Genomic DNA, 14,509 nt, shown 5'->3' with positions numbered 1-14,509 from the left:
CACCTCTCTATTTATTTTAAGGCAGTGTTCCTGGTGAAGACAGGACATTGGGCTAGATGAACTGCTGGTCTAAACCAATTTATTTAAACACAAGAACTGGACTTACTTAAACACCAGTATTAAAAATGAGAAACCACACCCAACAGAGAATTCAAAGGTTTGCATCACAGTCCTTGGTCTTATGCCACTATAGAAGCAAAACTGTAATAAAGCAATTAAATATTCTCACAGAACCCACCTGAATATCATCTGCACACCATTTTTGTGTTCATAAGGGGTTTTTTCCTAGCATAGAACATGAGGTAAAGAAGCAAACTACCTTGCTCAGGTCTCAAAAGGCATTAACTACAAAGGCTGCAGGTGAGACCTCACATTACACCCAGTCCTCTGTACCTGCACGCTGGCTTGGAAGGGAAGAGCCCCTTCCCACCGCCCTGCAGGCTCCTGCCGCTCCAGCCAGGGTGGCTGCATAGCACAGTGGGTTACTGAGCTTTTAGACCAGAAAGTAACGAATTTAAACAAACAACAACAACAAAAGGGTCAGTTCCCTCCCATAGAGAAGCTCCCAGAGCTGTTTGTGAAGAAGCCGAAGCAGAGGGGGGGGCAGCTGCACCGTGGGATTTTAAGGAAGAGTGGTCCCTGCTTCCAGCAGCTGCCCACCGTTACATTGCAGTGGGCACCATGTGAAATTGCACTGCTGATTAGAGCTCATCCCTCCTAGTGCCAGTCTTAGTTAATTAACTGGCAAACCCCTTCAGCTGGAGGAAAAAAAAAAAACATCTAATGGAGGGTCTAATAGTGAAAGATAACTACTAAATGAAATAAACTTTAGAGATTTTTCATTGTTGACTTGGTGATAGTATCCTGTTTATGACTTTGAGTTTTAAAGGTTGTACTTTTTACACAAAAGTAACATTTTTACACTGGAAGAGACTGTAATTCAGAAAATAGCACTAATAAAGTGAAAAACAGAAGCACAAGAAATGAGAAAATAGAAGTTGGTCCTGCAAAGCACCCAAGCATATCTTTAATATTAAATAAAAGAAGCTAAACCAGATTGTATGCTAGTGATTTCTGAACTGCAGCATTTTTTTGGTAGCATAATCATTGCCTCTGAAACGCTGCCTTAGGGCAAGCGCTTCACTTAAACCCACGCTTTCAATTAACCATTGTCATTAACTACAGGCAAACAAGACAGAAAGCAGCTTGCTGGGTGAGCTTCCTTCCAGGCTGATGGTTCTGGGAGCTGGGATGATTTCCTGCGGCTGGGACGGAGCAGCTCTGGGCTGCCTCCACCTTTGCTTTACTTGTAGAGGTCTGTTTGCATTTGTACCCTCAGCACACTAAGTTTGGAGGTTTTTTTTTCTTAACTAAGCCCCACAAATCTAAAGGTTATCCATCAACCTTATTCACTTCTATAACTCCAGTGTTTCCCCTTCATTTGAATTACATGAGCTGACAAAGTAGTCAGAACCGATAACCATCCCTTGGTTCTCTTTATACAACAGGACAACCTTAAGCCATTCTCCCACTTAGGAGAAAAATTGATGTTACCTGAATATTAAGCCTTCCTCTGTGGGCCCCAAGGCCATACCGCTTTGCTGTAGAGGCATGGAGCTGGAAGTCAGTAATTTTTAATGTCTCTAGACCAAGTGGAGGGCAATCTACAAAACAAAAGATTGATTAAAATTTAATTAAAAAAAAAAAAAAAACCAACACCCAACACAAAACAAACAAGTACTCAAAGTCTCTGGGTTTCACTTGTGCCAAACTGGCTGGGGTCCTCAGCTGGGATAAATGAGCCCAGCACCACTGAAGTCAATGAGAAATGGCAGCTCTCATAAAATCAATGAAGCAATGCTGATTTACACCAGCTGAGGATCTGGCTTTTTGAGGGTCTCAGATAGTTGTTACTGCTTGCCATATGCTTCATTTTTTCATGGATTTGCACAGTATTTCCTGTCAAGTGCTTTTCAGTACAAAATGCCAGTAAAATGTCCTTTTATTTTTCTCTCTTTTTGGCATTTTCTTTTTTCATCTCATTTTGTTGTTTTGTTTTTTGTTCCCCCCCCCCCCCGTACTCATTCCAAGCTACTGTACAAAGTTATGTTTCTAATTAAAATCTGTTCTGGAAACTTCAATCACGGTCCCTCACATTGCACAATAGCATCTGTTACAGGGGTCTGGGAGGCTGGACAGCCCAGCGCTGCGGAGGTAATGACTAAGCACAAAGAGGGCAATTTTGAAACAAGGGTCCATCTCTCTAAGCTCCAAATTGTGCAAAGCCTTGAAGAAAGAAGCAGATGCCATCGCTTCAGCAGCTAGCCAGCAGTGCAGCAAACTTGAGCCTGGAGTTCTAGCTTTGGAAGGTAAGACGTTGGAAAGAGTCAACTTCATGATTATCAGAAAAAAATATTCTGCTCTAAAATGACCCCAGCTAGCGCAGTATTTAAGTCCTTTACAATGCTTAGCATATTTATCCTCAAAACACGATGGTGAGGCGGGGTAGACCCGCTCTCGGTGTTTCACAGGAGGTGAACGAAAGCACAGAGAGACACTTTGGGAGCACCGACATTGTACAACAGAGCGCAGTTTAGACACCCTGAAGTCAGCGGCAGCTGGAATTGGCAAGCCTGTGTGGGGCAGAGGTGGAAAGCAGCGACACTCTTGGATTTTAGATCAGGTACGTGTTAGGTTAGACTAGGTTTTGTACTGCCGTGGCCGCATTGGATTCTGGTTTTGGGTAGAGGACAGATTTTTTTTTTTCTGATGTCGAGTGTGGGAGGTTTGCCGTAACGTGCACAGCGGGCTGGGACAGAGATGGGAGCCAAGCACCAGTTGTGAAGCCCAGACCACATTTCCACTCCCCAGGCCACCCCTGCCATCCCCAAACCATCCCTCCTCACCGCCTGCCTGGGGCCACGATCTTCCTTGTGCCACGGTTGCTGGAGAACTGTCAGTGAGCTCACTGCCCTGCACCATACCTGTATCCCTCTTACACATACATATTTCATCACTCTCTGAAATGTCACGAGGGTGTGTACCTGAGAATCTCATCCTGGACGTGTCTAACTTTCACACGCAGTTTTGCATTGCCATGACAAAGCGTGTGAGATTTCCTATGCTCCTCCTTAGTTCAAAACAACCTAAAATCCCTCAGGAAAAATGTTACGTGCTGCCAGTTCACACTAGTATTTCTTCGTTCATCCTCAGGAAAGTTTTTACACAAATGCAGGGCCAAATGTCTCCATCAGAGGCACTGCAGACAAATGCTAAATATTAATGTATTTTCTAAAGTACCATCAGTGATCTTAGTCTTACACAAGAGACAAAATGTAGACAGTTCCTCATTTCGAAGAGCTTTCAATCTAATTATCCAAAACAGAGAAGAGACAGGATGTGTAAGGAAAGCTAGAGGAAGGAGTAGCTCAGAGGATTTTTGTTTCATTGGCGGATTGTTTTAATCATATTTCCTTACAGAGTGTTTCATCTTTCATCATACTCTGACTGGAAGAAGTCTCGGGCTCTGACAGATCTCTACTGGGAGTAAATGATGTAGCTGGGACCTGCCTTTCTTTAACAAGTTGAGTCCTCCAGCCAGGTCTGGAAATCAGTCTCACGCTGCAATCCTGCAAACTCTTTTGCACTTTGGTATGTTTTGCTCTGTGAACAGTCTCACCGTCGGTATTTTGCTCTCACTGTTCCCCAGCACTCAAAAGCCCCCCAGAAATACCCGTGAAAACAAAAGCAAGCTGCTTTTACAGGCTCAGTTCATAAAATATCATTGAATTCGATGTCTATACCGTACCTAACAAGGCTAAGGGGCGATCTACAGGTACTGCTAGGAGTTACTAAAAACGTAGAATGTTCCTGCACAGCGAACAGCCAGCTCCATCCGCAACGGATCCAGTGAAGCTCTGTCTCTCCTAGGTTGCGTTTCTCAGCCCGTTCCCCGCTACCGACAGGCAGCAAGGGCTCACGGAGCTGCTCCGCAGGACGCGCAGCCACGCAACGCCCTCCCTCACCCTTGCTCTCTTCTGTACCTGTTTTCATGAAACCTGTAGGAAAGGCACTCTTTCTGAGCCTGGCAGCTGCCCGTCAGACCTGGCTGAAGGGACCTGGAGCGGCATACGCCCGCCAGCGCACGTACAAAAAGTGGGTTTGGTTTTATGCAGACTGAAACGTTACTAATTTACTATAAAACTGCAATATTCTTGGGGTGCCTGTGGATTTCAGGGAGGGTTTCTTAAACTGCAGGATGGGTATTTACAGGCTGAAAAAATTGCCTGTGTGTATTCGTGTGTGTTATCTCTGTTTCTAGAGAAACTGAAGCCTAATAATAGACTAAAAAATGTTCATTTGGATCTCAGTTAAACATGCCTGACTGCTCATTATTTTTCAAGGATGAATTTTTTGTATTGTCTGTGATCGGATCAGATTAAGAGGCCAATATTATGAAATGCTCAATTTAATGGGAGTTTTCAATGAAAGCAAAATTAGACTCTAAGAACAGGCAGGAGCTATCTGCTAATATGCAATATAGATACCTTTGATGAAAACTGTCCAGTACGCTGTTAACAATATGCTGTCCTTTCTCCATGTTCTTAAGCCTCACAATATTTCAGGCGAAATCATTAGGATCTTTACCACCGATTCAATAGCATCCAGGAATTTATTTTTTTACCGTTATTTATGTGAATCAGTAGGAGTACACCTAACTCGCTTTCTCTGGAAGTGACCTAAACTTTAAGCTCTCACTTCGCTAACTTACCAAATCATGTAAAGATTTTTTTTTTCTTTTAACTTGGTAAGAAAAATCACGTAGTTTTGCTCCAACACTTGACTGAAAATTAATGAAAAGCATTGCTTTTGCAGTTGGCCCCTCTTTCTTCAGCGGCCATCCCAAAGTGGGAACAGAGCAGCAGGATTCTCCGTAAAAGACCATTGACCTTTCGATGTTTCCGTCTGTGCAGCTCTGCACCAGGATGATATTCTTGGAGTCACTAAGCCTATTGTTTGCAGTAGCTTTGATGTATGGAATTTGTGCTGTTTTCCACAAGAGAAGACCTTTGATTTTGCTTTGAAATGAAATGACATCTTCTATTTATAGCTGTAATATTTGACAATTAACACTTTAGGAATATTAATTTTTTCCACATGCATATGAATTCCAGTGTGAATAAAGGGATGAAAAGAGGAGCATATTAGACCAAAACATCAATCTGTAAAGTACAGAGGTTGTGGTGGCAAATTTTTCAGTATAGCCTCATCTGATTAACTCCAGGTTACTCATTATGATACATAACAATCCACCTAAGGTTGCCATTTCACTACCAAAAAAAAAAAAAAAATAATCCTGAGTCATACTGTGAATTTAATTCAGAGAAATTATTTTGTTGGTGTGTGTCAGGACAACTTATTTTTGAAAAACATACAGGAAAAGAAACTGATTTATGGCATTCATAAAGACTGTACTTTTTAAAGTATTGCTTTAATATATTTTATTTAACTTTAAGAAATCTTCCATTTAACAATGAAAATTGCCATACAATCAATAAGACTGTTTTAAAAATTGTCTATTCTCCATGCTAGTTTGAAAAACACTAGCAGAAGCTACAGAAATTGGGTAGCATGAATAATCAGAGCAGTTCATATCTTATAGATTCAACTGGAAATGACCTAGTTATTTGGTCCTTTCTTTAACCAGTTGAAAAACTAATCATTATAAAATACAGACAATTCACCGATGACTTTGAAAGAAATTTAAATCCACATACTATGTACATAATGACTTACTAACAAAATGCAGCGAAGAGTATTTATGTTTTAGAGTGACTGAAAAGCAAGCATTAAGCTCGCAGGTGTAGGGAAGAGGCTGAGTTACAGACTTTTCTCTCTTCCTGGCCCATACCCAACCATGATTTTGTCTGTGATTTGCAACCATGAATAGGTGTTCACTTCAGAAACAAGACATTCATAAAATGTCTGGATCAAATTAATTCCAAAACCTAAAAAGAGATGGGGCTTGGATTCAGATTTGATAACATTTGTATCTTTGTTCTTGTGAGGTTTCCATTTCGAAATGCCTTTCCTGCTAGCTATGTTAAATGGCTATATCTCATAATTTTCAGTTATGCTTCTGCTAGCCAGACAGATGATTGTACCCCAGCTAAGGCATTTCTGACACCGACGCTGTTAGCAATAGCCTGTCCCTTGAAGTCAGGAGGGGGAAACACTTGAGAATTACTTCAGTCACCACCTCAGCTCAGGAAATCTCCACTTACCAGATGTAATTTTGGGCTTGCCTACACCAAGAGCACTACCTGAAGGAGCTGCTGAGCTCCCTTCTCAAGCCCACATCAGCTCAGCTTGCCATCAGCGTGGCTCTGTGCAAGGATTTAGCCCGGGTTTGACAGCGGTTTCAGCCTCATGGTGGCTGTGCCCTACCGACGCAGCATCTTCCACCGAAACTCTGCTCAAAGAAAACACCTTCTGCAGAGCCAGCTTGGTCGTCTTTCCACCTGCAGTGCTATTACAGCTGCTCGGCTGCAACGTGAGCTGTTGTGTATGATAAAACATTCTCAGAAACGTATTAATTCCATAAGTAGAAGATGTTTATTTCCTAAATTATTCATTTATTTTATTTTCTTCTGCTCTAAATAAAGATTGTCACATAAGCACAGATTGTCTTTATAGCTCTTGTACTAATAAGGATGCATTTAGGAAATCATTCTGTACTGTTCTTTCAGAGGCACAGCAGGCAAATTATTGTTTTATTTAAAGGATATTTGCCATCAATTTAGGAATATGTTCAGTTTTTCAAATGGAAAGAAAAAAAGAACCATCATGTTTCCTCTTCACTTCTATTTTTAAGAGCCACACCTATAATCTTTTTCAATTCCTGCAAGCCTGTTCTTGTCTAACTTCTCACACACAGTGATACTCGGATCCAGAAATGGAGAAATATCATCAGCCTTGTGCAGTCTGACAGTCTTCTTGACATTTGGAGGCAGAATGTACTCTGACTATTTATTTTTTTATGATTCTAAATGTGTTTTAGCTCCAGGAGCTTTGTCATTTTTGAATACGTAAGAATCCCCTTGCACTTCAAAACGTTTGTTTGGGGAGAAAGGATGTTACACTGCAGAGATACAGCAGTTCAGAGCAGACAAGGGGAGGTCAAGGCAGCGCTGACAGAATTTTCGCTATGCGAAGAATGGGTTTAGTGCCAGGAATTTTTGTTGTTGCTGTTGGTATCTGTAGCTTTGCATTTGGGGCTTGAGCTTGCGACACAACTCCCAGTGACTCAAATAGAAGCTGGATCAGGTTTTCACTATGATAAATACAAAGACCTCATCACCCTTCCAGTGTAACTGATTTCTTTTAGTGCATTTTCCTTGAAAACATACACTGCTAGTATGATTTTCAGTAATGCAGCACATCCCAAGTTATCACTGCATCCAGCCGCAACAAAGGACACTGAAGTATCTTTAAACATTATGCTGGTCAGTTTAGAGGGTCAAAAATACATGTGGCACATCTTGGCCCTAGAGTGGCCGGAGTTTGCCCAAGCCAGGGGACGACAGTGACCAGCGGGTCCCTACAGCAACGGAGATGATCTGTCGTTGTTGGGAAGGGTGTTGCAGGTATGGTGCCAGCGTGATGTGCTTTAGTATGCTATTTCTATTTCTAGTAACAACCTATTGCTGGAATCAATACCTGTTTCTTCCTTCTGTAAACCCCCTTCCCTACCAGACTTGGCTAGAGACTCGTCCCTTCTCTGGAGACCTCGATCTCTGGGGACTCAACCCATATGTTGCCAACGTGGTGTGGCCAGGTATCTCATGGTAAAATCCCATGTCATAAGACAGATTTAGTTTTAGGTTTCGATTCCCTGTTTCTTTTTCTGGGTCATCCCAGGGTACATGCAGAATTTATGCCTTAAGTAAAACACTTAAACGTATAGTTAACGAAGAAGATGCAGATCTGTGAAGCTACTGATATAGGTAAGTTAAGCACACAATTAAGTATATATTTTGGGGGATGAAGACTTTAATGCTTATTATACTATTCATACTATTCTTAGATCTTTATGCTCTTGGACAAAAATTCTTAAATTTTGCCCTAACAGCTAACTTTAGAGCTTTTCCTATGAAAAGCGTGGTTGATAATTCATCTTCCAACAGCAGAAACTTTTAATGGAAACTCTGGCAGTCTAATTCCTGTGTCTCAAGTAATACTTAGGTCACAGATATACAAAGTATTTCAATACTGCAATGCACCTGAAAGGTGAAATAACAGTAAAAGCACATTTCTGCTGACCTGCTACTTGCTGAAAATCTCTTTCGATTGCTTTTCTGTGATGGACAGCCTTTGTGGGGGCTGAATTAAACAGAACAAGGTTCTCCGTTTTCTAAATAATTTGTTATATTTACAGTCTTAGGACATTTGTGGGGGGGACACGGTCTAGCTAAATTTTGCTGTTTTGACGATGTGATTGTGGAAGTGTGAAATTTCCGCAGATGTTCATGAGTCACACTCTATACTTGGTACGGCCCAGCTTTTCCCTGGAAACAAGTCCATGCATTTCAGTCTGAGCAGTTTTCTGCCTTTGTTCACGTACAAAATGTTGCTAGCAATACATGCTAGTTTCTTTTCTGGCCTGAATTCAGGCCACCAGCCCTTATGTACCCCAGATTAATTGAAGCAGTAAAGGCAGATGAAGGTTCTTCAAGCACATACAGTTTGCTTTTATTTGCTTTTTCTTATAAATCCATTCCCAGGGCACTAAAAGAAAAAAGCAAGCAATGTGCACTTAAAACAAATCCCCTATATAGAAGTTAAAATACTGAATTTTAGTCCCAGATCAAAGATCAAATAAAGAATTAAATAGATGCCAAAATTTTCTATCCTAAGACAACATTAATTGTTCTCTACTGTTGCATCAAAGCTGTATATTTTTCTAGGACAAGCAGCAAGTACTGCATGGGGGTTTAAGACATCGGGGACTTCCCTCAGAAGGAAAGGGCAATATTTATCACAGCACTGCAACATACACTTCTCTTTATGGTTGCTATTGAAAATTAAAAAAAAAAAAACAAACCTACAAACACTGTTAGTTAGAAGCCACAAAACCCATCTCTGTTAGAGGTCTGACCCAAAGCCTCCTTAAATCGGGAGGAACATTTTCATGGGCTCTAGGAGAGGGCGAAGCCTGAGTGAGGCTCCCACAAACGCTACCCATCTGAGATCTCAGAGCTGCTTTTGATCATCAAATGTGGCTCCTGTTTGCAACCAACTTCTCCAGGGGCTGCCTCTGGGCCAGGGAGCTGTGTTTTGACAGCCTCTTAGCTTGTGGGGAGGGGAGGTGCGTTTTAATCCTAGCTTGCTTGCTAGGCACCGCTTTGTCTTCCAGGTAAACTCACTTCTTTCCCTGCTAGGAGTCTCGCCAGAAGATTTGCTGGTGCTACATGTGCTTCAAAAGCTAAAGCAGCTCTTTAGGAAGGGAGGTAGTTACCAAGAAGTTGCAAGTATCTTCTGCCAGGTGGCACAAGGCAATGCAGTCCTGGGGAGGGAAGGTGTGGATTTAAAGCCTGCATCTGCTGGAGTAGACAAGAACGAAAGACCTGAGACAGTTTAAAGGTCCTCACCATAGCTGATACCAGTGACACACAGAGCCCTCCCGTGGTGCAAAGACACGGAACACTTCCACGCTTTCTTTACGCCACCTAAACACTGCACTGGCTGGCAGGATTGGGCACAACGGGTACTTGAAAATTTGCAGGGTACAGACTCTACGCAAGGGTAAAAGTGTTCTTCTGCTTCCAAGATTGAGAGAAGATTCAGCAATTAAAGGCACATAAAGAATAAATTAATAATTATCTTGATCCTTTAGGTCAAGTCTGACATGAAACCAAACATTTCTGAGATTCAGATTTTTTTTTTCTCTTTCATTACTTTTCACATTTTTGCTCCCTCACAAACCCAGATTGTGGCTGGTTCTAGATGCAACAAACAGCACATTTAGCAGGAAGATCTTTTGCTATTCCTGGCATGGCTGGAAGTAGGAATTTCCAGAAATCTTGTTCTCTGGGAGTTCTCTGGCCAAGCTTTCAGACTCAAGAGACTCATCTAAACTCCAGATACCGTACACGTTCCCTGAGCTGCCTACTGCTGCCATTGCACAGCCTGCCTAGGACATAGCGTGATTTATGATATGGACAATACAGGAGCCCACCCCCCCCATGCACAAGTCAGCATGCTTGGGCACAAGAAGATTAACGATTTGATGACTTGATGATCTTAAAGCTCTTTTCCAACCTAAATGATTCTATTATTCTAAGCAGTTCATGTTTTTCCTCCTGGCTCTGCTTCTTGCTGCCTGTGGTCCTTGTGCTCAAGGGGGAGGAAGCAACCATACCCATAGATGCCCATGGGAGGGGGGGGTTGGAACTAGATAATCTTCGAGGTCCCTTCCAACTCAAACCATTCTATGATTCTATGCCTGCAGGCAGCAGCCTCCTCCATGGGGAGAGGTGGGTAGGTATGAAGACACTGTCCATACCTCTTCCGTGTGTTAAACTGGCTTCATCTCTCCTCCCCCACATCTTTTTAGGAGAAAAGAAAGGCAGAGGAAAGGGGGGTGCAGGCAGGCACCCCAGAGTTTCTGCCTTGCTGCTGTGGGACCACCACCTTGCTGACCTGACGTGGAAAAGGACAAGGGTGGGAATCATGTTGCAAATCTGGTCATGGTGTCCAGGCCATCAACAAAAGAAATGATGCAAGGACAAGCTGCATTCAGTGTAGACCATCGGCATACAGAGGCATTAAGCATCACTGTAGGCATAGCCCCAGGAAAGGTTTCCAGATGCTCGTGGTACAAGGTACCCTCTCATTTGTATCCAAACCTGACAAGACCTCCACTTTCTCTACAAAGGAATATGTATATTTAGTTGCTCTGAAAAAGACATATTATTCCCTTTAATGGCCAAAAAAACCCCCAGCCTGTAAAATATATCAATTCTGAACTTTTTATTATTAACTTTGACTAAGGCTGACTTCTGTGCTATTAATTTTAAAATGTTTCCTCTGATGTTTTTCTGAAGCACAGGATGAAGGCTTTCTGTAATTCCAGCTAAAGCCACGAAACTGAGTACAGCCATCAAAAATGAGAACCATTCTTTTTTTTTCCAGAGCCAAACAAATAGATTTAGCCAAACAATGGAAAAAAAACAGAGACAGACCGCTCGCACAATGGCTGGGCAAACGACAAAAATTACCATTAAAAACACGTATCTGTCCAACATCTTCATGCCAGAAATAGCTTAAAAATATCAAATCACTGAGGTATACTGCAAGATCAAATATTCTACAATAAGAACATTAATCATAGCCATTAAAAATAAACATTGAAACTTGGAATACCATTAACAAGTACAAAATCAAGATGGAAGATGGCTACTATCTTAAGATACAATCCTGGTTCAATAAATGAGACACCTTGAAATTGCTAAAGTTTAACCACTTTAACAATTCCATTTGAGTGTATTTAACCAAAAATAGTACAACTGCATAAAAACAGTTGTATGAGTATAAAATTGGCTTACGGTGCAAGTATTTTCCTCCCCCTCTATGAAAGCTGTACTAACAACTTTAATCAGAAGTAAATATATCCATAGGAAGGTATAGCATGCTCACTATGCGGCTGTACAGAGCGTCAGCATAGTCAGGAACTTCCTTAAACAGAAATAACCTGCAAAATATCCATAACTTTGGGCCTCGGAAATACACATCTACCAAGAATTCTGCCAGCTTTAAGGATTTTGCAGCAGAGCCACGCTTTTGGAGCAAAACAGGGATTCCAGGTGGCACAAGGGAAGTATCCCAGCAGGAGGACAGAGGAAAGGGGCTGTATGTGCTCCATCATAAGGATGAGAATTGCACACCTGGGGCTATAGTAGATCCAGTGGTGAAATACACACAAACAGCTTCAGCAGTTCTCTAAAATCACCTAATTTCACTGAAATAGATGACACTACTGTGATATCACCCAGTTTTCACCTTGTCACTCTCCCTAGCGCGCACGTGAAGCCCACACACCTAGAGCAGGAAAAACTGGAGAGATTGTAAAGGAGATCTCATTAGTAGAGACGAGCTGTTAAATTTTATCGCTGCTCCTGTAGTTACTTCCACTCCCAAGTACTAAATTTACACTTCAGAAAGACTGAAATCAGCCACTTCCTGGTCAGTACTAAACGTTATTCAACTTTTAATCAAGTTAAGCTCTAGCACGCACCAAACTATATTTCTTTTACTTTTCTAAAAGGCAGGAAACATGCTGAAAATGATGCTGAAATGGATGCACTAGCTTCCTTTGATGAAGCAGTCCAAAGCGTAACACAAGTAAATCAGGGATGAAGATAGAAGCACTTTGCTCTTCAGTTTTGGGTTTCATAGTAGGCTGTTTTCTACTAGTTTAGCTTTCTGACTTAGCTCTTGATGGGAGCCAGCAAACCTCAGAGCCAGCATGGTGAAGTAGTATGAGCTATGCCTTTAGGCAGCACACAGTCATTAGTCATCTTAGCTGTGAGCTGAAATGTCATCTTTCATTTTTTCATGATTAAAACTAAAAATACGCATTTACCAACAGAATGTAGAATAGTAGCCTGTGTCTGCAGTCAGGTGAATAGTTTAGGATCATCTTTCTGAGAGTCACTCCTTGCCTGCTGGTTTGTGGACAACTAATCTTTGCCAATTTTAAATCTTTCCAAAGAATATGCTGCTAATCGAAAGTGACCCTGAAATTTGCCTTCTCTGCACGTAGACAAACACACAGTTGCAAACACACCTCCACGCGCAAGCAAGAAGACCCTCAAAGGCGGGCTGACCACCTCAGCAGAGATTGCCAAGCCAACCATCACATCCCAGCACACAACTGTGCTTATACCACTTGCAATTAATATCCCTCCTCCTCTAGCAGCAGTAACCGTGCTGCCCACCACCTGGAAGCATCCCTGAGGGGGTGGGAACGACTGCCCAAGCCTCAGAGTTTATTTGTGAGTCGTCATCCTGCACAGTTGCTGCCTAACCCTCCTCCAGGTTGCACATCTGGGCTAAATACTTGACCTATATAGAAAGCCTGTGACAGGAAATACCTAAAATCAATCCAACTTGGTTTTAAAACCTTTTATAACGTGTAAGTCTCGGTTTTATGGAGACCTGGTGCGTCTGCTCTAGCAGTAATTTTTGATATTTCTACATTTTTTTCTAAAATCACATCTGTTGTTATTATTTCATATGAAATAATAAGAGGAATGAACAAAAACAAACACTTCTCATAAAAGCATAGAAGTCATTGTAGTGCCTGGAGCTATTGCTCAGACAATGATTTCGGAAAAAAGTTGTGTGGTTACAATGAACCTGAACTCAAACTTTGTGCTCCTTACGAACCCTCAAAAAGGAATCAGTTGGTATTTTTTAGAGCACAGTTAAAGAAAAAATAAGTTTAGCTGGCTTGTTTGCTTTTCACTTAATTGTTCCTTTTAATGGACTTTTCTTTTAATTGCATGGTTGATTCAAGCTCAGCTCTAAGACAGTACTAAAAACTCAGAAGTGGGTAATACATTTAAAGTCCCAAACAGCGGAAAACGGTTTTAGTGAAGAGATAAAAAATTGGCCAAGTGCACATAGAAAATAACCAGAGATTCTTTGGATATACCCAGAAGTCCTGAAAATCAAAAGATTTAGGAACTCATATAACAGAGCTTTCCTCTTTCCTTTGAAACACCCTGTGTCCAAGCTGTTGCACCCTTGAGAAGCACCCTGGCAGCAGAGCATTTAAGAGTTCAAAGCAAAAAGAAAACCTTCAAGAAACAATTAAATCTCAAAGATTTGCGAAATAAAAACCAGGCCTGGATTGAAATGTGACTAGCCCCATTTAAAAAAAAAAAAATAAAAGGAGAAGCATAAAAAAGCAGAGGAATGGGATTGTTGGGGTGCAAGGAGGGGTGCAGGAGGGATGCTTCCCCTGGGAACAGGTCTACGACTGGCATTTGGGCTCACCGCAGGGACACGAACCCCAGGGCATCACGGGAATCCCACTGGAAAATGCACCACCGATGAAGAAATCTAAGGACAGAGCCCAGCTTGCACAGGCAATTAATTATTCCCTAAAGTAATTTCTGAAAAAGGCATGATTTTTAAGGAGCTCAGAAAACACAGACGTACTCTGCAGTCAGGCTCTCCCTCTCCCACATGTCACCAGCTGTGCTCCCCATGGGCTTTTGCTTTTTTCCCAAAGGATTTCTGCTTCCAGATGGCTTTTTAGCTTTCAGATGTTCATTGTCAAAATGGCAATGGCACATACCATAGTCCATCCATTTTACTTCCCCCTCTCTACCAGCCCTCAAGCTAGTCGTGGAAAAGACAATTGAGGGAACTAAAAATAAAAATTTAGAAAAATGCCCCATGCCCAAGCAAGCACCAGGATTCTGTGGTTTTAAAAGCTTGG

General features: G+C 41.8%; 1 protein-coding gene across 1 annotated transcript in view; it reads right to left on the bottom strand.

Annotated features, from left to right (window-relative positions):
- Positions 1-14,509, bottom strand: part of CPXM2 (carboxypeptidase X, M14 family member 2) — a 78,366-nt gene that overhangs the window by 50,375 nt on the left and 13,482 nt on the right. The window contains exon 2 of the mRNA XM_054832554.1: positions 1,555-1,664. Within this exon, the coding sequence (XP_054688529.1) occupies positions 1,555-1,664 (110 nt within the window). The remainder of the gene's footprint in view (positions 1-1,554; positions 1,665-14,509) is intronic.

Source organism: Grus americana, chromosome 7, assembly GCF_028858705.1.
Source record: "Grus americana isolate bGruAme1 chromosome 7, bGruAme1.mat, whole genome shotgun sequence".
NCBI lineage: Eukaryota > Metazoa > Chordata > Aves > Gruiformes > Gruidae > Grus > Grus americana.
This window is presented reverse-complemented; position numbering and strand designations above follow the sequence as displayed.